Source organism: Centroberyx affinis, unplaced genomic scaffold (genome assembly GCF_046629955.1).
Source record: "Centroberyx affinis isolate AG114_WGS23_722 - 3 ecotype Tasmania unplaced genomic scaffold, CSIRO-AGI_Caff_v1 ptg002174l_1, whole genome shotgun sequence".
Lineage (NCBI taxonomy): Eukaryota > Metazoa > Chordata > Actinopteri > Beryciformes > Berycidae > Centroberyx > Centroberyx affinis.
Genome location: NW_027280483.1, coordinates 22,705 through 47,945, shown reverse-complemented (window position 1 = coordinate 47,945; position 25,241 = coordinate 22,705). Strand labels below are relative to the sequence as shown.

General features: G+C 42.4%; 1 protein-coding gene across 3 annotated transcripts in view; it reads left to right on the top strand.

Annotated features, from left to right (window-relative positions):
- LOC139654940 (NACHT, LRR and PYD domains-containing protein 12-like) overlaps nt 1-25,241 on the top strand; it is a 53,651-nt gene that overhangs the window by 9,855 nt on the left and 18,555 nt on the right. Inside the window, exons 2-7 of one of the 3 annotated variants that reach the window (XM_071532215.1) lie at nt 9,662-9,764; nt 9,873-9,986; nt 10,084-10,197; nt 11,155-11,268; nt 11,397-11,475; nt 24,561-24,789. In XM_071532215.1, coding sequence (XP_071388316.1) covers nt 9,676-9,764; nt 9,873-9,986; nt 10,084-10,197; nt 11,155-11,268; nt 11,397-11,475; nt 24,561-24,789 — 739 coding nt within the window. In that variant the 5' untranslated portion in view covers nt 9,662-9,675. Of the gene's footprint in view, nt 1-4,671; nt 5,721-9,661; nt 9,765-9,872; nt 9,987-10,083; nt 10,198-11,154; nt 11,269-11,396; nt 11,476-14,548; nt 14,723-24,560; nt 24,790-25,241 lie in introns of those variants that run through there. The other 2 variants (XM_071532214.1, XM_071532216.1) reach the window with 2 other exon arrangements.

Sequence of the window (25,241 nt, the reverse complement as noted above, 5' to 3'; positions counted from 1 at the left end):
AGGGTCGGGGGTGGAGGGATGAATCAGGGGTCAAGATGAAGGGATGAAGCGAGGGGGTCGGATGAGTTGGGGTTGATGGTTAGTTTGAGGAACAGGGAATTGAGACTCAGGGTGGGGGCACTGTCTTGCTGATGGGGAGACTTCTTGGCTCCATCATATCCCCCATAGAGAGCTTCATACGCAGAGATGAGCATGGGCTTTTCGAATGTCACTGAGATTGCTGCAAATGTAGCTGTGGTAGGCTTGAGATGACCAACAGAATTTTGATTGTATGGTCAGGAATTCCTTGGCTAGAAGCAGTGGAAGCAACTCTGATATGAAATGAGTGGCTGCAGTATAGTTCAGGGGATATTCCTGATTTTGATAGGACTCGGTGGAGATGTTGGTGGAGCCAGAAGCGTGCTGCGATCCCTCCAGACTCAGTGGTGAAAAGAGGGTCTCGGGGTGAAGCGTGGCGAGCTAGTCTTGAATTTATGTAGTTGTATAAAGGTTCGAATGGGCTTAAGTATGAATCTAGGCGACACAGGACAATGGGATGTGACATGCCAAGTTGGTCGGTCTTGCTGAATTTGAGGTTGAAGATGAGGGAGTGTGGACAGAGAGGTCAGAAAGACTTGCATAGCGAGACAGATCGTAGATGGTGGTGGTGGAGGTGAATTCTGAACATCGCATAAACCCAAAGAAGGCCAGGAGGAACATGGATTCGAGGGTGGCTCGATGAAGGGGGATAAGTATCCTGAGCGAAGGGTTTGGATGCAACGTGTGAGGAGGTCTGTAGTGAGGGGTAACCGTTTCGATGGGAGTTGCGGCTCGGCCTTTTGAAGACCTTTTATTAGCATGCTGATGTGGGAATGAGAGACAGAAGGGCATGGGGCACCGGTGAGTACTTTGATGAAGAAGTTGATGCTACTGATGTAGACGTGGGTGGTTGAAGTTCTGACATGGAGGATTGAATTGGCGTAGGTGATGAAATTAGTTAGGGTTAAAACATCTAAGGAAGGAAATGGCAGATTGTGGCATGTGTGAAAGGCCTTGAAGCAGTTCCATCCTGTAAGATATGATGACAGTGTTCGGGGAGCAAGGCTATTGAGGATGGCTTCTTGGGATTTTGAGACCAGGTGCTGGAGCTGCGGGGTTAGTTGAAGATGGTGGCTGAAAATGGTGGAACTGGAGTGGGATGGGAGTCAGAGTCTGGCGCCAAGAGTTTGAATTTCTGGAATGAGAAGCGAGACAGGGAGTCAATGATGGTGTTCTTGTAAGCGGGAATGTGATTGGCGCGGATGATGAATTGGTGCTGACCTGAGACCAGAGTAAGCTTGCGCATGAACTGCATGATGTCCAGTGAGTGAGACCGCCCTTTATTAATTATGTTGACGACTGCAGTGTTGTCTGTATGCATTAGAATGGCCTTCTTGGACCACTTGTGCCCCCAAAGGAGCGCTGCTACCACAATGGGGTACAGTTTGTGAAGAGCAGAGGAAAGAGAGAGGGAAGGAAATTCAGGCAGCCATTCGGACGAGAATCACCTCCCTCCGTAATAGCTGCCAAATCCGATAGAGGGAGCTGCATCGGTATACAGCTGGATGTCCTCAGGCTGGGTGATGTGGTCTTCGTAAAAGAAGGTTATGCCATTCCAGGAGGAGAGGAAACGTTGGTACAGCAGCGGCTATGGACAGGAGATGAGAGAGGAAAGATCAACCTTGAGGGATTGTGCGTATGGCATAATTGAGATGGCCGAGCAGAGCAAGTAGCTGGCGTTAGGTGCATGTGTGAGCAAGGAGGTAGTTCGAAAGAAACAGGGAGATGCAGTGTATTTTCTCGACGGGCAGTGAGGCTTGAAAAGAGACAGAATCCAGTGTGATGCCAAGGAATTCAAGTGAAGTGCTGGTCCTTTTTTCTCTGAGGAGAGGGGGGCGCCAAGTTTGGAGAAAGCAGATGTCAGAGTGGCTGGGTTGAAGAGATGCATGTACAAGGGTGTTTTGTGCAGCCTGTGGACACAGAGATGACAGAAAAGAATAAAAGAGATGAGACAGATCGGAAACAAAGGAAGCAGGCACAGGGGGAGATACGACCTGGCCCTCACGACTGAGGGCTGGAGTGGCTGGATGAAGATAACTTATTTCCGTTGTGGTCCTCTTTCAAGGCAGACAAAGATAGCAAGACAAGTCACAGATGACTAAAGTACCCTGTACCATACATACATACCGTACATATACTCCTACTTACACTCGTACCTACATACCTACACTCATATACATTTCTAAGTAATTCTTTCATTTTGGTCAAATAACCATTCCCCACATTCACTTTTAAATCTATGACAAGACTGACTTGATTTTATCTCTACTGGAAGCCTATTCCACTCTACCGCTGCCATGTACAAAAAGGTATTTTGCCCAGAACAGATCTTAAATCTACATGGCACAATATCTGTGGCCCTGCCTCTGGTTGAATAGCCATGAGAGTCCCTAACGAGCATAAAATAATTCTTAAAATACCTTGGCCCATTACCTTGCAGGATCTTATGTGTCTCAATTTCAGCTGCCTTACTTTTCTACCGTCAACCATTTTAATTCCTTAAATTCAGAAGGGCCAACATGAGTCATGGGACTAACGTTCAATACCACCCTGACTAGTTTATTTTGAGCTGTTCCCCTTGGGGGCGCTACTGTACTATGTAGTACAGGTGTAGTCAAAGTGAGGCTGAATTAAAACTGATGCTAACATTTTTTCTGACCTTATGCGCCAGAAATCAGATTTTCTGGTTTACCTTGGTAATAACTCTTTGTCCCATGATCTCTCCACTCAAGGATCTATCCAACTCACAGCCTAAGTATTTAACACAAGTTTTGGCTGCAATCAGAGTGTCTCCCACTGTAATACTGAGCTCCGAGGACCTACTCAACCTTATTTTTGAACCAAATAATATAGATTCAGTTTTCCCAAAGTGCAAAGACAATTTATTTTCCGACAGCCAGTTACTGATGTTTTTCAATTCCTTAACTTTGATCTTGATCCTCTTCGTTACCTATCGAAAAACTCAACTGAATCACTCTACTGCTGTCCAATTTCCTCCTTGCATCGCGCTGCACCAAAGGTCAACTCCTCTTACTCCTCGGTCACCTCAATTTTGCTTTTTGTATTATCCGACAAGGGTGTTCCTTCATTTCCCACCTGTTAACACACTCATCCTCAGCATCCTCACTCATTGACACCGCTACCCTTGAGAGCTCCTGTTGAGCTGAACTCCGTCTATGGCAACACCTCACCAACTGCAACAGCATAACTTTCTTTTGCAATGACCATCATCCAGACAACATCCAGCTCTACAGTGATGCTGCCCCTTCTGCTGTTTTTTGGGTTTCTGCAGAGGGAGATAGTTCTCAGCAGAATGGCCTCCAGAATTCAACCCATTTTCCCAAAGCTCTCGTTGCCCCTCTTCTGCTTTTTATGAAATCTACCCCATTGTCGTTGCTGCTCTTCTACAGGGACACAAATGGTCTAAGAAATCCATACTCATTCACTCTGACTCAGCTCATTAGAGGTCTCCAACATCAGGAGTCCGTTCCACCTTCCCGTCATCTCCCCAGCCGATCTTCTCTCCCTTTGTATCAACACTATTCGATCCCGTTACAGCAACCCACATAATACCTGCACCCTGGAAGCCATGTTCCTGCTCGCTTTCTTCAATTCACTGCCTCAACCATAGACCAAACCACTTCTCCGGCCATTCCTGTCGTATTGGAGCCGCTATTACAGCTTCCTGCAGTAGAGTTCTAGAGCATGTGATCCAAGTCATCTGCTTGGATGTGAAAGATCTTTGTTTGTTGTAGTCATCTCTATTTTAAGAGGAAGGTTTAGGCGGGTCTGCCGAGCCCGGGAGCTACGGCGGATTCTGCAGTCAACGTCTCACCCATATCCGAGAAGAAGCTATCAATTGCACTAACATACACATACAAACTAACATAATTGTTGAATAATTGTCAAACTGCATTCTGTTGTTGGTGTGGTCCTAGCTTGTGAATTGGAGCTAATTAGCTGAGGTTCAGGAGCAGGGCCACATGCCCTGCACCCCTGTTTGTCCTCGTTCTTCCATGACCCCTCCCTCTGTTCTCTCTTTTTCTCTCTCTCTCAATTCTTTCATTGGGTCCTCAAGGGAATCTGCCGAGCCCAGGAGCTACGGCGGATTCTTTGCCGACGCCTTCCCCACACCACAGTCAATGTCTCACCCATATCTGAGGAGAAGCTATCATCTATGACCAAACATCACAATCCGTGTTAACCAAAAACCTAAAACATTCAAACCGCATTCTGTTGTTAGTGTGGTCTGAACTCGTGAATGAAGCATTTTGTATAAATAGCCAAATAAAAGTTAGAAAATAATAGTAATACAGAATTGTCTACATCTCTCTAACAAAATACTGTCTAAATCTAATTTAGTTTCTGTATAAATGGCTCTTACAGATGGAAAGTTCATTTACACAGCAGTATGTATGTCAGTATGTCATTAATTTACTGTGAATGAAGAGGATGGCTGACACAATGTGTTTATGAAAGTGTTAAGTAATTAATTGTCAAATAATTGTCAAATTGTTAATAAACAAATAATAAACACAACAGGTTTATTAGTTAAAAATCTGCTGCTGTATTGTGTCTTGTTCTCTCCATCAGATGCCTGTGAACTCACTCTGGACCCAAACACAGCACACAGATACCTCCTCCTGTCTGAAGACAACAGAAAGGTGACAGAGGTGAGAGAGGAGCAGCCACATCCTGATCACCCAGAGAGATTTGACTACTGGGAACAGCTGCTGTGTAGAAATGGTCTGACTGGTCGCTGTTACTGGGAGATTGAGTGGGAAGGAGAGGTTTATATAGGAGTGACTTACAGAGGAATCAGAAGGAGAGGAGACAGTGATGACTGCAGGCTTGGATTTAATAACAGGTCCTGGAGTCTGTTCTGCCTTGGTAACAGTTACTATGCCTGTCACAATAACAGATCAACAGCTATACCTTCCCTCTCCTCTGACTCTGACAGAGTAGCAGTGTATCTGGACCGGCCTGCTGGCTCTCTGTCCTTCTACAGAGTTTCCTCTGACACACTGATCCACCTCAAAACCTTCCGCTCCACATTCACTGAGCCCCTGTACCCTAGTTTTGGGTTTAGGTTTGGGTTCTGGTTTGAGTTTGGTTCCTCAGTGTCTCTGTGTCAGACAGAGGAGGGAGAGTCAACTCCTGTGTAGAGAAACACTCACACTGCTGACCAAAGACAGCTGCTGAAATGATAGTTCAGTGGACGGGATCTCTCTCACACACACACACACACACACACACACACACAGACAGAATATTAATAATGTTTGTATTTTTATATATGTATGTTTACAACTCATTTCACAGTAAACAAACATGATCCATCAGTCTGTAAATAGAGTGTATTCTGTGTGTTGGGAAACTGAACTGGGCTTTAACATCACACATGTACAGGAACATGGACATTTTATTTTCTTTAACAAGAAATAATCAAGAATCTGTTTTTGATGATGATTTGCAGGTTAAAATATCTTCCCTTTGGACTTTTGTTTTATTTGGTGTTTATTTAATCTCTCCATTCCAAGATAAACATCTATCTTGATTTTTACAATCATTTCCCAGAAATAAAGTTAAATGAACATTGTTTGATTTTCTTTTTTTCAAGCAAGCATAGTTTTAAATGTAATTTGTTGACTTTAATATGTAATTGTTTCTGTCGAATAAACAAATATATTTTATATGAAGAGAGACCCATATTGTCGGGATTTTTTTTATTTTTTATTTATTTAGCACAAAAGAGTAGTTCAAACAAAATATCCATAATGTATACCAACATCATAAAGAGTATATGCAAGGAAGACCAAAGAAACACAGAGGGGCTTATGGAGTGTCTCCCTTAATGACAGTCATACATAATAATAATATAGTGTAATGAAACCCCAAAAAAAGTTTAGAAAGAACAAAACAATATAAACCATTCAATAGATAAATTAATACTATTAAATAAATCGGGAGCAAAGTAGTAAATAAGTAAAGGAATATTGAAAGAAAAATTAGACATTTTTAGTTTTTGATTTAGCATTGAACTGTAGAAGTGTCTGCACTGTTCATGGGGAGATAAGAGTGGTGAAATCTGGGATTACAACAATTACTTTCTCTAACTGGGATAATTTCTAATGAATTTACATCATAGTGAAACTAAACTATTCCTTATTTTACTGGGGACTCCCTTGACCCCCTCAAGGACCCCTGGGGATCCCCGGACCCCAGTTTGAGACCCGCTGGTTGATGATTCCCCTCAGAGGTTTGTTGGTCAGGCTGCAGTACAGCAGAGCGGCCACTAGAGGTCAGAGTCTGATTGAACATGGGACTGCTGGGAAACATTCACACCTTGGAAAACAAGACAATTATTATTATTATCACTAGAGCTTCAAACCTGTAAAACCTGTGAAACTATTGTTTCAGCCCTACAGGATTGAAGCTTATTTTTGTAATTATTGATCACGCTGCATAGCGCGAGCAACAGCATCTGACTGAATATTTCCAAATATTACACACAGCATGACTGAGCTTCCTTTCACACACACACACACACACACACTTCTTTTTCGTCCATCAGAGTTGATGATGACCATGGCACGTCTCATTTAGTTGGGTTTTGGTGAGTGCGCAGATGGCTGAACAAACCAATCTGAGCCCGGAATTCTCTGTGGCACACTGGACAGGTCAGGGAGGATGTAGAGCTCTGAGGTGCAGCCACAAGTCCTTCCTTGGCAGATTTGCGCTGCTGCCTCTTCAGCATAGCAGAGGAGCTTCTCCTGCTCTCACAGAGGACTGCACCTTCCTTTTCTTCTCCAGGCAGGTCAGTCCTGAGCTAGGGGTTCCCAGCTTTTCAGATCAAATCCAAAGCTCTTCAAGGAGGCTTTCAGGGTATCCTTGTAGCACTTTTTGGGGCCACCTTGCACCTTACTATTATTTAAAGTCTACGCTGCAGTATGTGTGTGTTTCTTTCTATATGTATGTATGTATGTATGTATGTATGTATGTATGTATGTATGTATGTATGTATGTATCTGTCTGTCTATCTATCTATCTATCTGTCACAATAAATTCCAGCCTGAACAAACTGTCTTTAGTCCAGTAGAGTGCTGACAGTGAGAGTGTTAACATGCTCAGTTTTCTGGATTGGAGTTCATCTCCTTGTCAAAGTCTCATTTGGGATGATGGCAGGCTCTCTGTTCTCTTCTGGATGAGGTTTTTGTGTGGAGTGAGGACGCCCTCTGCTGGATTCTGCTGACTACAGCATGTGTGCAGGTCGGCTGGCTTTCTGTACTTTTATATTGTTGCTCTGCTTTCTGTTTCTGCTCTTAAAGTAAAGGAGCAGTCTGTTCAAAAATCTATTTTCCTGCTGATATAGCAGTAGAATGGTAAATGTGGTAGTATATAGGTGATCTGTAGGAGATATTATTGTACTATTGTACTCTTATAAAGGGCAGTTTCAGGAAACATTTATTATCAGAGATCAGCAGCGCCCCCTTCTGGACTGACAAGAAAGTGACTGGTATAACACAATAGGTCCTACGTGTGTTTACATGCACAAAGTATTCATGATGCTCATATGGCTGTTAGTCAAACTGCTGATAAAATGTTTATATGTTTATTCATATCCTGATAATAAAATTCATACATGAAACAACAGAATATCCTGTATTACCATGGAAACTAAATTTACACTGACAGCAAAAACCAACTGTGAACTGGAGAAGATGTTTACATGCCTTAGCTAATATTAGCATAAAGCTAGTGAAGGTTTCTAAAAATCGCAAGCTTTTCTAAAAGGAAAATGACATTTACACGTGCCAACTCTAAAATGAAATAATCCAGAATAATACTGGAATATTAATGGCATGTAAACACACTCAGTGAGAAAGCTGTTCACGTGCTAAATTCACTGTTGTGCTGCTATGGAGGACAAACTTATGATAAATTTAACTGGGCTACAATAATATTAATATGGAGAACAAACACACCACTAGTCACAACATGTGAGATTTATCTAGGCTGACTGTATCAGACACTAATTCACCAAAAAAAAAGAAATGTATGAACAGTTGAACAGAGAAAACAGAGTTATTTTTCACCAGACGGCTTCAATCCTCCTCTCCTCTCCTCCTCAGCTTCAGGACGCCGGACCTGCCCTTCTTCAACATGGGGACGATACAGGATGTTGTCTGCAGCGGTGGCGCCCTCTGCAGGCTCAGTGAGAGGTTGAAGAGAAGCTGCAGGAGCCTCACAGCTGATTGGTCAATGTTTCCAGCACCCTGGGTCCAAGGTGCCATCAGCACCCACAGTCTTGCTGGGATGGAGCCTCCTCAGCTCCCTCCTCACCTGGTCAGCAGAGATGGACGGGCAGGGGAGAGACCTCAGTGTCTTCCTAGACACTCTGAAGTCTGGGCTAAAGGTCAAAGGTCACAGGGCCTTTTTACTGTCGTAGGTGTTCTTTAGACAGATAAACTATACAGATCTCAGATTTCAGACTCACACTGCTTGTCATTTGGTTGATAAAACTCAGTGAAAGCAGCATTTATTCAAACTTGCTTCACTTTTTCCACTAGAGAGAACACCTAACAGTGTCTTTACAAAAAGTCATTCACTTTTCCCTTGGTTCTTCTCTATAAGAAAAATATCTGATTTGGTCAATGTGCACCATCTATTGGACTGATATTAAGATAGTAGAACTACATCACCTGATCGGGAATTTCTCTGCCACAGACTTGGTTTGTGGCAACAGGTTAGGCTGGTTTGACATCATACTGATGTTTCTAGACTTTGAATCTGAAGTTATGAGGATGTGACCGCACCCTCAGGTCAAATGTTCACAGACTCCCGGGACCGATGAAGGAGAAAAAGCAGCGTCTTCTCTCTCAGTGTTTCCTCTACAGATGAAGCTAGAAAATCTCTTTGATTTGATCTGAATGTGAGTTCACCAGGTAAATACCCTACAAGGGATCATTATAATGTTTGATGAATAAAGTTCCATATTGTGTTCTATCTGTAACTGGATGACTGTAGAGTAGACTGGAATGAGGCGATGGTGTTTTGAAAATGTGTTTCTTTGTTTGCAGATCTAAATATTCATTAGAGTGCCATAATTTTCAACATTAATGTCTGATATTGAGGGTAAAATTGACATTATCTAAAAATGCTTTACCTGTACTTTTTTAGTGGAAGCTAAAATCAGAGCCAGTTAGATTGTAATCTCAACTCATTTCAATGGGGGAAATATGCAGAAAGTCTCAGAACTAGTCTGACAGCTTGGAGCTTGACTGAAGTGCATTTCTTCCCTTGTTGAGTCACCAAGTGAACAAAACACTTGGCCAACACTAAAATACACTTCCTTTCACTCAACTCCCTTTTGCTCAGTCCATGTCTCAATTGTCCCAGAGGCTTAAAAATATTTTCTAGATGAAGCTGGTCAATGTATTTGATGTAAAGGGCAGGTGGTCTGAGTATTACGTACACTCTGTATATGTGACATGGGGCTGACAGGAAGAATCAGCCCTTGAAATAATATATCCTGTGATGGAAACCTTGTTGTCATGAATCAGCCCAGTGTGTTTGTGTAAAGGTGTTCGCTGTACTATGAGTCTGTCTGAGGAGAGAGAGGAGGGGCTCCCTCCCTCTAAAACCACTCTGTCTGGGGAACATGACAGCCGGACCAAAGCTAAGAGGTAAGATGAGGATCTCTAACTGTCCATGACTGTTCTCCATCTCAGCTCAGCAGTAAAATGATTACAGCATCATTATTCAGTAAAAGCTCTGTCTCTGTTGTGTTGAAGCCCAGTCCAGCAGGAGAGACCAGACTCCCCTGAACCCAGCTGTGTGTCCATGAAGAGCGACCAGTCTATGTTGGACCCTATACAATTTAAAGATGAACATCCTTCTGAAAATAAGTAAGTCATTCTAATGTTAGAATTACTGAGAAAGTAAAATTGTCTTCTTCATAAGGACACAGATAGCTTCACTGTCTTCATAATATGTTTCTATCAGGAACCAGGAGGAGAGACCAGACTCCCCTGAACCCAGCTGTGTGTCCATGAAGAGCTACCAGTCTATATTGGACTGTATTTACTTCAAACATGGACAACACTCTACTGACAAAAGGTAAGAATTTAAAATAGTTGGATAGTTTAGGGCACTTTACTTGATTACACTTACAAGCAAATATCCTGTTTTAAGTTTTTTTTTTTTTACACCATTCTGTGTAAATGACACATGCAGTTACTTTGTAACATTTGGCACAGAAAATGTAATAATTTGCTAAAAATGTTCCAGTTTAATATCAGCGAACTTATAGAGAGCAGTCAGAGGGAGCAGAGCTGGACCACTGATCTTTTCAGCTTTACCTACAGAGGTTAATGCGTTGAACATAGAAAACTTCCTGGACATGAATTACTTTTACTTTGATTACTTTTTTGAATACTTTCACTCCTTTCTTTAGTGATGTTTCTTTCACTTGAGAGAAGTTTAAATGTAAAACTTTTATTTTCATCTATTATTTTATCAGGGTGCTCCAGCTTTTACTTAAAGTGGTGGATTTGTGTGTTTCTGCAGTGTCTTTAATGCAGTAGTAGATGTAGAACATTTCCACTGTTCAGCAAACACCCATCCACATCAGTCTGCCTCCAACATCAGCTGCTCTGGGATCCACTGTCACCACTAATCTAGCTCTCCGTATTGATCATGGAAAAGAGGCAACATTACTTAATTAAACTTTAATTCCTAGATCATCAAAAATTACAAGCAACTAACATAAACCAGTGGAAAGGTCAGGGCATTGGGGCCTGTATAATATTACTGTTATCCTGTAAGGATCATGTAAGAGGGAGTAGGATAAGAGTTAAGGTGAATTTGTTTAGAGAACAAATAGAGTGAGAGAATAAATCAGTGGGAAGAGAGCAGCATGAAGTACATCATGCTTCAAACTTTATTACTCTTTGGTGAGCTAATACTTTTCTTTTTGATACCTATCTGGTAGTTTTGGGGTATCCACAAGCTACTGTGGCTGGTTGACTAAAAAGTTAATTTTCCACCCTGGTGATCTTCCTCTCTGTCTATCAGGATCCAGCAGGAGAGACCAGACTCCCCTGAACCCAGCTGTGTGTCCATGAAGAGTGACAGGTCTATGAATCAACCTACTGAGTTCAAAGATGGACACCAATCTATTGAGCAAAAGTAATTATTTAAAACTGATGATGAAAACTGATGGGTTTGCTGTTGTCAGATTCACAGTCATCAGATATAGAATTGGTCAGAGCCTTCATACTCTGTTGATTGAGTTTCCTCTGTGGTTTTCTCCACAGAGTCCACCAGGAGAGGTCAGAGGTTTCTAGTAGTCAGTCTGCCCAGGAGCATCAAACAGACCTGGACTCCATATTTATGGTGTGTAAAAAAAAACCCCAACACCTTTTACTTCAGCTACAAACAAACTGAAAAACAACCATTCTAACCATAATACTCTCCATGCTACACTCTTTAGACCAGTGAGCTTTCAGTTTCTGCAAGATGGTGCTTGATGTTTTGTGTCCAGATTTTAGTATGGAAGTTTAATTTATGTATTAATCTGTTCCAGCTGCTTGAGGAGAACATTGTCACCTTTGTGAAGAACGAGCTGAAATGGTTCCAGAGGGTTCTGAGTCCAGATTACCCAGAATGCTTAGAGAGGCAGATGGAGGATGAGGAGGTGGTGGACAGTGAGGAGGAAGAGCAGAGGAGGAGCAGAGAGGCTTTTCTGCAGATCACACTGCTCTTCCTGAGGAGAATGAAGCAGGAGGAGCTGGCTGACTCTCTGCAGAGCAGTAAGAGGCTTTTAACAGGTTTAACATGATGGAAAGGGGAAATGTTGGAAAAATGGAAATGGTTGCAATTCTAACCTCTGCTGTACAGTACTACTTTAGTTTCACATTGGAGGGTAAATGAGCAAAATCCCCATGGATAATCTGGTTAAATTATTGATTTGTTAATGTGGGTGTGAAATGCTGAACAGAGTGGTTTATATAAAAAACAACAACACACCAAACGTTGCCTTTCAGATTTAGCTGCACACACAGTCAGTAACAGTTTTTCCACCCATCCAAAATGAGATAAATAGATACCACACATTTGTGAAATGAACACATTTCCCAGGAGATATTCACATTTCTCACATTTAATATAACATCCATTTATTGATGTTCTTTGTTGTTTGTTCATTCAGAAACTCTTGCTGCAGTGTGCCAACATGAACTCAAATCTAACCTGAAGGAGAAGTTTCAGTGTGTGTTTGAGGGGATTGCTAAAGCAGGAAACCCAACACTTCTGAATCAGATCTACACAGAGCTTTACATCACAGAGGCAGGGAGTGGAGAGGTCAATGATGAACATGAGGTCAGACAGATTGAAACAGCATCCAGGAAACCAGTGAGACCAGAAACAACAATCAAATGTGAAGACATCTTTAAACCCTTACCTGGAAGAGACAAACCAACCAGAACATTGATGACAAAGGGAGTGGCTGGCATTGGGAAAACAGTCTTAACACAGAAGTTCACTCTGGACTGGGCTGAAGACAAAGCCAACCAGGATATACAGTTCACATTTCCGTTCACTTTCCGAGAGCTTGGTGAAACTTCTTCATCACTTCTTTACTGAAACCAAAGAAGCAGGAATCTGCAGTTTTGACAAGTTCCAGGTTGTGTTCATCTTTGACGGTCTGGATGAGTGTCGACTTCCTCTAGACTTCCAGAACAACGAGATCCTGACTGATGTTACAGAGTCAGCCTCAGTGGATGTGCTGCTGACAAACCTCATCAAGGGGAAACTGCTTCCCTCTGCTCGCCTCTGGATAACCACACGACCTGCAGCAGCCAATCAGATCCCTCCTGAGTGTGTTGACATGGTGACAGAGGTGAGAGGCTTCACTAACCCACAGAAGGAGCAGTACTTCAGGAAGAGATTCAGACATTTGAAGCTGGCCAGAAGAATCATCTCCCACATTAAGACTTCACGAAGCCTCCACATCATGTGCCACATCCCAGTCTTCTGCTGGATCACTGCTACAGTTCTGGAGCATGTGTTGAAAACCAGTCAGAGAAGAGACCTGCCTAAGACCCTGACTGAGATGTATATCCACTTCCTGGTGGTTCAGTCCAAACAGGGAAATGTCAAGTATCGTGGGAGAGCTGAGACAGATCCACTCTGGACTACAGAGAGCAGGAAGATGATCCTATCTCTGGGAAAACTGGCTTTTGAGCAGCTGGAGAAAGGCAACCTGATCTTCTATGAAGCCGACCTGACAGAGTGTGGCATTGATATCAGAGCAGCCTCAGTGTACTCAGGAGTGTTCACACAGATCTTTAAAGAGGAGTGTGGGCTGTATCAGGACAAGGTGTTCTGCTTTGTCCATCTTAGCATTCAGGAGTTTCTGGCTGCTGTTTATGTCTCTCTGTCATTCATCAACACTGGTGTCAATCTTCTGTCAGAACCACAGTCACCATCCTGGTGGTCTACACCATCAAAAGACAAGTCTAAACTAAAATACCTCTACCAGAGTGCTGTGGACAAGGCCTTACAGAGTCCAAATGGACACCTGGACTTGTTCCTCCGCTTCCTCTTGGGCCTTTCACTGGAGACCAATCAGACTCTCCTAAAAGACCTGCTGAAACAGACAGGAAGTAGTTCACAGACCAATCAGAAAACAGTCCAGTACATCAAGGACAAGATCAAGAAGAATCTCTCTCCAGAGAGAAGCATCAATCTGTTCCACTGTCTGAATGAGCTGAATGACCTTTCTCTAGTGGAGGAGATCCAATGGTACCTGAGATCAGGAAGTCTCTCCACAGTCGAACTCTCCCCTGCTCAGTGGTCGGCTCTGGTCTTCATCTTACTGTCATCAGAAGAGAAGCTGGATGTGTTTGACCTGAAGAAATACTCTGCTTCAGAGGAGGCTCTTCTGAGGCTGCTGCCAGTGGTCAAAGCCTCTGATAAATTATTGTAGGTTCTACAATTCTACAATTTCCCATTTGGCAGACACTTTTATCCAAAGCGATGTACATATGAGATTTTAATACAACACAAGCAAGGATCTAGTCAGGAGAGAATAAAGAGAATAAGTGCCATAAAGCTAAGTTCTGGTCCAACAGGAGTGCATAGAGGCAGATAAAGAGTTTTTTGTTGTTGTTTGGATTACACAGTCCATCAGGTGAGAAGGTGTTCACCAAAGAGCTGGGTGTCTTTAGCATTTTCTTAAAGATCGAGAGGTACTCTGCGGATCGAATAGTTTGGTAACTCGTTCCACCACCGAGGAACCACAGAAGAAGAGTCTGGCTAGAGAGTTAGGGCCTTGTTGTGGTGGCAGCACCAGGCGCGGTTCCTTGGCAGAGCATTCATAGATCATTGGATATATTAAATATATAATGTTATCTTTTCTACACATGAGAAAATAATTATATACAATTTACAAGTTCTTTGTCTTCAGGCTGAGTGGCTGTGAGCTGTCAGAGAGAAGCTGTGAAGCTCTGGCCTCAGTTCTCAGCTCCCAGTCCTCTAGTCTGAGAGAGCTGGACCTGAGTAACAATGACCTGCAGGATTCAGGAGTGAAGCTGCTCTCTGCTGGACTGGGGAGTCCACACTGCAGACTGGAAACTCTCAGGTCAGGATTCCTCAACCTGTTCAACACATGACCAGTTAAATCCTGCTTTACATTCAGATAAATGTCAATCAATAAACACCTAACCTGTGTTGGATTTTTCTGTCCATGTGTTTCTCAAACCAATTATGATACCAACATTTAGCTCTACTTTCTAGACCCTGTGAACTGTTTTCCCTGATTAGATTTCAGTATTTCCTCTCCTCGGTGCCTCTGTTCTTGAGACTTAAAATACCAGAAAGGACTTTTAAGATTTTGTCACAAATTCAGTTGAGAACTCTCAAACTGGACCAAATCAAAACACAAAGCAGATCATGTGATCGACTATTTGTATTTGGGCTGGTCACAGTTTTTGCTAGAACTAGCTAGAATTAGAGTGTGTATGTGTGCATGTGTGTGTGTGTGCAGGCTGTCAGGCTGTCTGCTCACAGAGGAAGGCTGTGCTTCTCTGGCCTCAGCTCTGAGCTCCAACCCCTCCCATCTGAGAGAGCTGGACCTGAGCTACAATCATCCAGGAGCCTCAGGATTGAAGCTGCTCTCTGCTGGACTGGAGGATCCACACTGGAGACTGGACACTCTCAGGTATGGAGAGGCTTGCTGCCAGGCAGAGGCAGTGTCTAATAGAGGGGTTTGAGTTGGCAGCAATTTTGTCTGTCAGACTGAGAAGCTGAGGAATATTGTTTAGTGTTAGGTAAAAAAACAAAATTTGCAGAGAGAACTGTCGAGGCATGTGGCTATACATACCAAAATCATAATTTTTGATTTCACATATTTGTCAGGACTGAGGAGATGGGCGGCTCCTCTTCAACAAGTGACATCAGAAGGGCCATCTTATCAAAGCTGTGGGACCTGGACAGATGTTTGGATACAGAACTGTGTGATTGACTTTAAAGCAGAAACATGGCCTCTGTTAAAAGGGAGACGGTGATGCGAATACTTCGTGAACTGAACCCACGCGGAACCTTGTCGCAGACACGTCGTAGGTCGTAGGTGGACCAACAAACAACAACCCTGAAATAATAAAAAACAACTTTATTAACTGTATTACGCCAACACTTCTAATACAGTTTGTTTGTTGGTCCACATTTGAGCCACATGATTCTGCAGGAGAACCCGTCTATACAGCCAGATATCGCAATGCCAAACGGTTTTAATTTGTCATACCCGTCTACATGCCACAAGTAATTTGGACCCATAGAATAGTACGTGCATCTAATAAACCTACAACCTGTCCGCGACAAGGTTCCCCATGGGTTCAGTTCATGAAGTATTCGCATCACCGTCTCCCTTTTAACAGAGGCCATGTTTCTGCTTTAAAGTCAACCACATAGTTCTGTATCCAAACATCTGTCCAGGTCCCACAGCTTTGATAAGATGGCCCTTCTGATGTCACTTGTTGAAGAGGAGCCGCCCATCTCCTCAGTCCTAATTCTTTCAAGCGTGCTTTCACGGTTCCATGGGACATTTTAATGTCATGATATGTTGAAAGCATATCAAGAATTACATCATATGAATGTCCTTTGTTAAAATATTCCCTTATGATTTCAATCTCTTCTTCCATCCTTTCAAACTCAGTTTAAAATGTGTGCAAAGACACTGCTGAGATATAGAAACAGGAAATGACATTGAACTGTCGCCAGGGACTTAGGTTCTGTCCAATCACAAACAAGAAGTGTTGTCCCACCTTTTCCGTAATCTGAAATGTTGTTGTGTTTTGTGAAATGTTGTTGTGTTTTGTGAAATGTCGTTGTGTTTTGTGAAATGTCGTTGTGTTTTCTGAAATGTCGTTGTGTTTTCTGAAATGTAGTTGTGTTTTGTGAAATGTCGTTGTGTTTTGACCCTCAGGGCCACCGTACATAAGCCTCACACTTTGGCCCATTTCAAAAAATTCCAACAGATTTGTGCTCAGCTTAGCTATTAATTTAAGTGCTGCAAAGGAAAGTTTAAATTTCCACCGCAGGCATTATAATGGTGGATATGAGTAACTCTGGACGATCTTTGTTTTTCCCCCAGTGTGGACCATGGTGGAGTGCAGAGGTTGAAACCAGGTCTGAGGAAGTGTAAGTGTGTATTTAGTTTTATTCATGAAAACAAAGCAGCACACATTCAGTTATTTAGATGGTGTAGTTACAGTTTCTTCTGTATGTTCTAAGCTGCTTTCAACTGTTGAACCCCCAAGAAACATTTAGCTGATGTGTGACTACAAAAACATTCTTTACTCCATGATCTTTGTTTTACTATTTATTTCATTAGTTTGCTCCGAAGCTCAGCAGCTTCTTCTCTCCACTAAATTAAACAAGCATGATGATGTTTCTCTATAATTATGAACCAAAGAGTGAGAAGCATTAATTTAACACAAATAGTTTTATGGATGAAGTACTTTCGTAATTTCTGTTACACCAACTGAATAAAAGTTAGAAAATAATAGTAATACAGAATTGTCTACATCTTTATAACAGAATATATAAAACCTAAATGTATTGTAGTTTCTGTATAAATGGCTCTTACAGATGGAAAGTTCATTTACACAGCAGTTCACATTCATTCCTTCATCATGAAAGTGTGAAGAAATTAATTGTCAAACTGACAATAAATCAACAAATAATAAATACAATAGTTCTATTAGATAAAAAGCTGCAGCTGTATTGTGTCTCGTTCTCTCCATCAGATGCCTGTGAACTCACTCTGGACCCAAACACAGCACACAGAAACCTCCTCCTGTCTGAAGACAACAGAAAGGTCACAAGGGTGTTACAGGAGCAGCCACATCCTGATCACCCAGAGAGATTTTACTACTGGGAACAGCTGTTGAGTAGAAATGGTCTGACTGGTTGCTGTTATTGGGAGGTCAAGAGGAAAGGAGAGCTTTGTATAGGAGTGACTTACAGAGGAATCAATAGGAGAGGCGACAGTGAAAACCACAGGCTTGGAGGCAATGGAATGTCCTGGAGTCTGATCTGTTATGATGATAGTTACACTGTCTGTCACAATAACAGAAGAACAGACATACCCTCCCCCCTCTCCTCTGGCTCTAACAGAGTAGCAGTGTATCTGGACTGGCCTGCTGGCTCTCTGTCCTTCTACAGAGTTTCCTCTGACACACTGACCCACATCCACACCTTCCACTCCACATTCACTGAACCACTCTACCCTGGGTTCTGGTGCTGGTCTGGTTCCTCTATGTCTCTGTGTTAGATACAGGAGGGAGAGTCTCCTGCTGTGTAGAGAAACACTCACACTGCTGACCAAAGACAGCTGCTGAAATGATAGTTCACTCTGGACAGGATTACACACAGACATACACACACACACACACACACATACTAACACTTAAAGACAGAATATTAGCAATGTTTGTATTGTTATATAAGTTTACTTCTCATTTCACAGTAAACAAACACGATCCATGTCATGGTCCCAGCCTAGCCCTTGTGTTTTCCTTGTGTTTCCCTTTCCCTGTGTTCCCAGTGCTCCCCTGTCTGTCTCTCTCTCTGTCTTGTTTGTGTGTGGGTGTGGTCTCCCCTCGTTCTCCTGGCTCCCAGTGCAGCTTGTCCTACACACCTGCCTGCAAACAGCTCGTCTCCAGTTTGTTCACCTGCTTCCCATCATCTTATCAGCCCACAGTATATCACCCCCGGCTTTCCATCCACTCACCACCAGATTGTTCCGCCTAAGTCGTGGTAGACACTCTCTCGGACACTCTCACATCAGATTTTTATTCTTGTGTTCCTTCGTGCCTGTCACCTAATCGTGCTTCTCCTGTGTCCAGGATTTTTCTGTGTGTCTCTCTGCCTGCCCATGCCACTCCAACCAGCCTGTCGGCTCATCTGCTTGTCCACCTGTCTGCCTGCTCATCTGCTTGTCTACCAGCCAGCCTGTCAGTTCATCTGCTCGTCTGCCCGCCAGCCAGCTCGGTCCGGATCACCTACACCACTCCACCTCGCTGCCTTCTGCCTCAACCCATTTCTTCGTCTCATTCCCCCAAACCAACCACCCACCTTCCAATAAACCTTTTTTCCTTTTCCATCCACTTTTTGTCTGTGTCTGCATTTGGGTCCAAGGAAACAAACTGTAACAATACATCAGTCTGTAAATAGAGTGTATTCTGTGTTTTGGGTAACTGAACTGGGTTTTAACAGCACACATGTACAGGAACGTGGATTTTATTTGGAAATAAATTATAGAAATAATCAATAATCTGTTTTTGATGATTGACAGGTTAAAATATCTTCACTTTGGACTTTTTGTTTTATTTGGTATTTAATTAATCTCTCCACTCCAAGAGATTTGTTGTTTTCTACAGTTGTTTCCCAGAAATAAAGTTAAATGAACATTGTTTGATTTTCTTCTTTTCAAGCAAGCATTGTTTTAAATGTAATTTGTTGACTTATGTAATTATGTAACTTCTCCAGTCAAACGATAGCTGCATTCGAAAAAATTACTATTTGTACGGTTTTGCTCGCAGCCAATTAGCGCAAGCGTTCTTTGATTTAATGTGAGGTGTGATTGACCCGCTACCGCAGCAGCTACAACCCATACAGTCTGTGGGTATATTCTCATTTTCCCTTTGTTTTTCCCCCAGTGTGGACCATGGTGGAGTGCAGATGTTGAAACCAGGTCTGAGGAATTTTAAGTGTGTATTTAGTTTTATTTATTAAAACAAAGCAGCACACATTCAGTTACTTAGATGGTGTAGTTGTAGTTTCTTCTGTATGTTCTAAGCTGCTTTTAACTGTTGAACCCCCAAAAAACAAACTGGAACAGAAAGGCTTTGAATTTTATCTATCTATCTATCTATCTATCTATCTATCTATCTATCTATCTATCACTGACTGATCGTCCTTGGATCAAAAGCTGAAACAATAAATTCCAGCCTGAACAAACTGTCTTTAGTCCAGAGTGCTGACAGTGAGAGTGTTAACATGCTCAGTTTTCTGGATTGGAGTTCATCTCCTTGTCAAAGTCTCATTTGGGATAACGGCAGGCTCTCTGTTCTCTTCTGGATGAGGTTTTTGTGTGGAGTGAGGCCGCCCTCTGCTGGATTCTGCTGACTACAGCATGTGTGCAGGTCGGCTGGCTTTCTGTACTTTTATATTGTTGCTCTGCTTTCTGTTTCTACTCTGAAAGTAAAGGAGCAGTCTGTTCAAAAATCTATTTTCCTGCTGATATAGCAGCAAAATGATAAATGTGGTAGTATATAGGTGATCTACAGGAGATAATATTGTGCTATTGTACTCTTATGAAGGGCAGTTTCAGGAAACATTTATTGTCAGAGATCAGCAGCGCCCCCATTCTGGACTGACAAGAAAGTGACTGGTATAAAACAGTAGGTCCTACGCATGTTTACATGCGCAAAGTATTCATGATGCTCATATGGCTGTTAGTCAAACTGCTGACAAAACTGTTTATATGTGTATTCATATCCTGATAAGAAAATTCATACATGAAACAGCAGAATATCCTGTATTACCATGGAAACTAAATTTACACTGACAGCAAAAACCAACTGTGAACTGGAGAAGATGTTTACATGCCTTAGCTAATATTAGCATAAAGCTAGTGGAGGTTTCTAAAAATTGCAAGCTTTTCTAAAAGGAAAATGACATTTACACGTGCCAACTCTAAAATGAAATAATCCAGAATAATACTGGAATATTAATGGCATGTAAACAAAAAAAAGTGAGAAAGCTGTCTACATGCTAAATTCACTAAAAGATTCATCACTGTTGTGCTGCTATGGAGGACAAACTTATGATAAATTTAACTGGGCTACAACAATAATAATATGGAGGACAAACACACATGTCACATGTTGTGACTAGTGGTGTATCAGACTGTATCAGACACTAATTCACCAAAAAAAAGAGAAATGTATTAACAGTTAAAGAGAGAAAACAGAGTTATTTTTCACCAGACGGCTTCAATCCTCCTCTCCTCTCCTCCTCAGCTTCAGGATGCCGGACCTGCCCTTCTTCGACATGGGGACGATACAGGATGTTGTCTGCAGCAGTGGCGCCCTCTGCAGGCTCAGTGAGAGGTTGAAGAGAAGCTGCAGGAGCCTCACAGCTGATTGGTCAATGTTTCCAGCACCCTGGGTCCAAGGTGCCATCAGCACCCACAGTCTTGCTGGGATGGAGCCTCCTCAGCTCCCTCCTCACCTGGTCAGCAGAGATGGACGGGCCGGGGAGAGACCTCAGTGTCTTCCTAGACACTCTGAAGTCTGGGCTAAAGGTCAAAGGTCACAGGGCCTTTTTACCATCTAGGCTCCTGGGCTCTGGAAGGTCCTGCGTAAGGAGCGGAGGCTGGTGAAGTCACCGTCACACTGCAGATCAGATCAGAAAACACATTTTACTGACAGGCTTTCATATCACTTGTGTTTACCTATTATATTCTCATTTTCCCTGCAAATTTTAATCATCTGTGAACTTGTTTTGAATTCATGCTTTGGAATTTAAAATATCTTCATGATTTACAGTATATATATTATACTTTTTCAAATGACTGCAAATCACATAATTCATTAAATCAATTATTGTAGTTTTAAAGTGTTATGACATATAGTTGATATGATTACTATTTTATTTATTAGTGTTAGTATGATTTTTAGAAGTAGTAGTTGTGATAGTAGTAGGAGTAGTAACAGACGTAGTAGTAGTAGTAACTTGTCTTGTCCTTGTAACTTAAGCTGATAAAAGTCAGTGAAACAGGATTTATTCACACTTACCTCACTTATTCTATTTTAGAGAATACCTAACAGTGACTTCACAAAAGCTCATTCACTTTTCCTTTGGTTCTTAGTCTCAATATTATAAATATCTGATGTACTCTATCTAGTGGACAAATAGTAGAACTACATTACCTGATCGGGGATTTCTCTGCCACAGACTTGGTTTGTGGTTACAGGTTAGACTGGTTTGAAGTTATGAGGATGTGGCCACATATCAAATGTCCACAAACACCCAGGACTGACAGCGTCTTCTCTCTCAGTGTTTCTTCTACAGATGAAGCTAGAAAGTCTCTTTGATTTGATCTGGATGTGCGTTCACCAGGTAAAGACCCTACCAGGGATCATTATACATGTTTGATGAATAGAGTCCTACATTGTGCTGCATAACTGGATGACTGTAGACTGGGATGAGGTGATGGTGCTAAAGTCTTTCGAAATGTGCTTTTAATGTTTTGCAGATCTAAATATTTATCAGAATTAATTGTGCCATAACTGTCAACATTATTACCTGACACTGAGGGCAAATTTAACATAGTGTAAATGTTTTACATGTAGTATTTTTAGTGGAAACCAAAATCAGAGCCAGTTAGATTGTAATCTCATTTCATTGGGTGAAATATGCAGGAAGTCTCAGAACTAGTCTGACAGCTTGGATAAGCTTGACTTAAGTTCATTTCTTCCACTGTTGATTCACCAAGTGAACAAAACACTTGGCCAATACTAAAATACACTTCCTTTCACTCAACTCCCTTTTGCTCAGTCCATGTCTCAGTTGTCCCAGAGGCTTAAAAATCCTTTCTAGATGAAGCTGGTCAGTGTATTTGATGTAAAGGGCAGGTGGTCTGAGTATTACGTACACTCTGTATATGTGACATGGGGCTGACAGGAAGAATCAGCCCTTGAAATAAAATATCCTGTGATGGAAACCTTGTTGTCATGAATCAGCCCAGTGTGTTTGTGTAAAGGTGTTCGCTGTACTATGAGTCTGTCTGAGGAGAGAGAGGAGGGGCTCCCTCCCTCTAAAACCACTCTGTCTGGGGAACATGACAGCCGGACCAAAGCTAAGAGGTAAGATGAGGATCTCTAACTGTCCATGACTGTTCTCCATCTCAGAGCTCAGCAGTGAAATCATTACAGCATCATTATTCAGAGTAAAAGCTCTGTCTCTGTTGTGTTGAAGCCCAGTCCAGCAGGAGAGACCAGACTCCCCTGAACCCAGCTGTGTGTCCATGAAGAGCGACCAGTCTATGTTGGACCCTATAAAATTTAAAGATAAACATCCTTCTGAAAATAAGTAAGTCATTGTAATGTTAGAATTACTGAGAAAGTAAAATTGTCTTTTTCATAAGGACACAGATAGCTTCACTGTCTTCATAATATGTTTCTATCAGGAACCAGGAGGAGAGACCAGACTCCCCTGAACCCAGCTGTGTGTCCATGAAGAGCGACCAGTCTATGTTGGACCCGATAAAATTTAAAGATGAACATCCTTCTGAAAATAAGTAAGTCATTGGAATGTTAGAATTACTGAGAAAGTAAAATCGTCTTCTTCATAAGGACACAGATAGCTTCACTGTCTCCATAATGTAAACCAATAGGGCGTTGGTGTCTGTATAATATTCCTGTTATCCTAGAACAATTGTGTAAGAGGGAGCAGGATGAGAGTTAAAGCGAAAGATAGGGGGAATTTGTTTAGAGAACAAAAGAGTGAGAGGAGAAATCATTCAGTGGGAAGAGAGCAGCATGAGGTACATCAAGTTTCAAACTTTATTACACTTCGGTGTGCTAATACTTTTCTTTTTGGTGCCTTCCTGGTAGTTTTGGGGTATCCACAAGCTACTGTGGCTCAAGGCTGGATGATGGCCTGGGCCAGTGGGGCCAGTGCCCGGGCCCTCGGACAGCCAAGGGCCTCCGAACCCTCAAGCCCCACGGCCCGAGACTGCCAAAGGATGTTGAACACACCATGGCCATCAGCACATACAGTGCAAGCTGACCACTAGGGCCCCCCAACACAAAGTACCAGCTGACCCCTAGGGCCCCCCGACACCTCAGCACATACAGTACGAACTGAGCCCTAGGGCCCCCCGACACCTCGGCAGTCTGCACATACAGTATGGGCTGACCACTAGGGCCCCCAACACCTTGGCACATACAGTCCGAGCTGACCCTAGGGTCCCCGACACCTCGACACATACAGTACGAACTGACCCCAAGGGCCCCCCAACACTTCAGCAGTCTGCACATACAGTATGAGCTGATCACTAGGACCCCTCAGCACATACAGTACGAGCTGATCCCTAGGGCCCCCCGACACCTCGGCACATACAGTACAAGCAGAACACTAGGGCCCCTCAGCACATACTTTATCTAGGAACTCAAAAGAGATAGATGACGGAGCTTTATATAGGAACTCAAAAGAGCTAGCTTTACCCTGCATGATTCTCATCCATCCATGGATGGTGAGGGTTTTGACCAAGCCATTTCCCACCCTGCTGCTCTTCCACTCCTCTCCAGACTCCCCTGAACCCAGCTGTGTGTCCATGAAGAATGACCAGTCTATGTTGGAACTTATTCTGTTTAAAGATGGACACCACTCGATGGATCAAAGATCATTATTTTAAACTGATGGTAACAACTGGCTTTGCTGTTGTCACATTCACATTCAAATATAGAATTGGTCCTCCTCATATATACTCGATTGAGTTTTGTCTTTCAAAACATCACATCCAATAATCAGAGCAGCATTTACAGTGGAGTTCATCATGACAGAACACAACACATTTAATCACCTGTGTGTGTGTGTGCGTGCGTGCGTGAGAGACATTATGACCTAATACATCATGTTTTATCTGCAGAGTCCACCAGGAGAGGTCAGAGGTTCCCAGTAGTCAGTCTGCCCAGGAGCATCAAACAGACCTGGACTCCATATTTATGGTGTGTAAATGTACAACACCTTTTACTTCAGCTACAAAGAAACTGAAAAACAATAATTCTGACCATAATAGTTTCCATGCTGCATTCTTTATATCAGTGGGCTTTCAGTTTCTGCAAGATGGTGATATTTTGTGTCCAGATCTTAGTAGTAAGTTTAATTCATATATTATTCTGTTCCAGCTGCTTGAGGAGAACATCGTCACCTTTGTGAAAAACGAGCTGAAAAGGTTCCACAGGGTTCTGAGTCCAGATTACCCAGAATGCTTAGAGAGGCAGAGGGAGGATGAGGAGATGGTGGACAGTGAGGAGGAAGAGCAGAGGAGGAGCAGCAGCGAGGCTTTTCTGCAGCTCACACTGCAGTTCCTAAGGAGAATGAAGCAGGAGGAGCTGGCTGACTCTCTGCAGAGCAGTAAGAGGCTTTTAACAGGTTTAACATGATGGAAAGGGGAAATGTTGGGAAAATGGAAATGGTTGCATTTCTAACCTCTGCTGTAAATACAGACATTACTAAAACTACATCTCTTCAATTCCAGATTGGTAAAGTAAATAATGTAGGTACAGCAGGGTTAAATTAAATCAGTCTCATAAAATTTAATTTCAGATCTGGGATTTCAATTTATTTTAGGAAATTGTACCAAATTCTGATAAAAGTGACTTAAATTGATTTAGATACTATACCTAGTGTTATAGGTATGTTATCCTATCAATTCAAGGGTTGAAGGTCTATAAATTCTCAAATAGCAGAGGATGGCTTCAATGAACAAATGAAGACAATAAACAAATCACTATGCATCAATGAATCAGATTTATTGTACTAAAGATGTATCACACAGTAACAATTAACACAATTCAAGAGCAGGT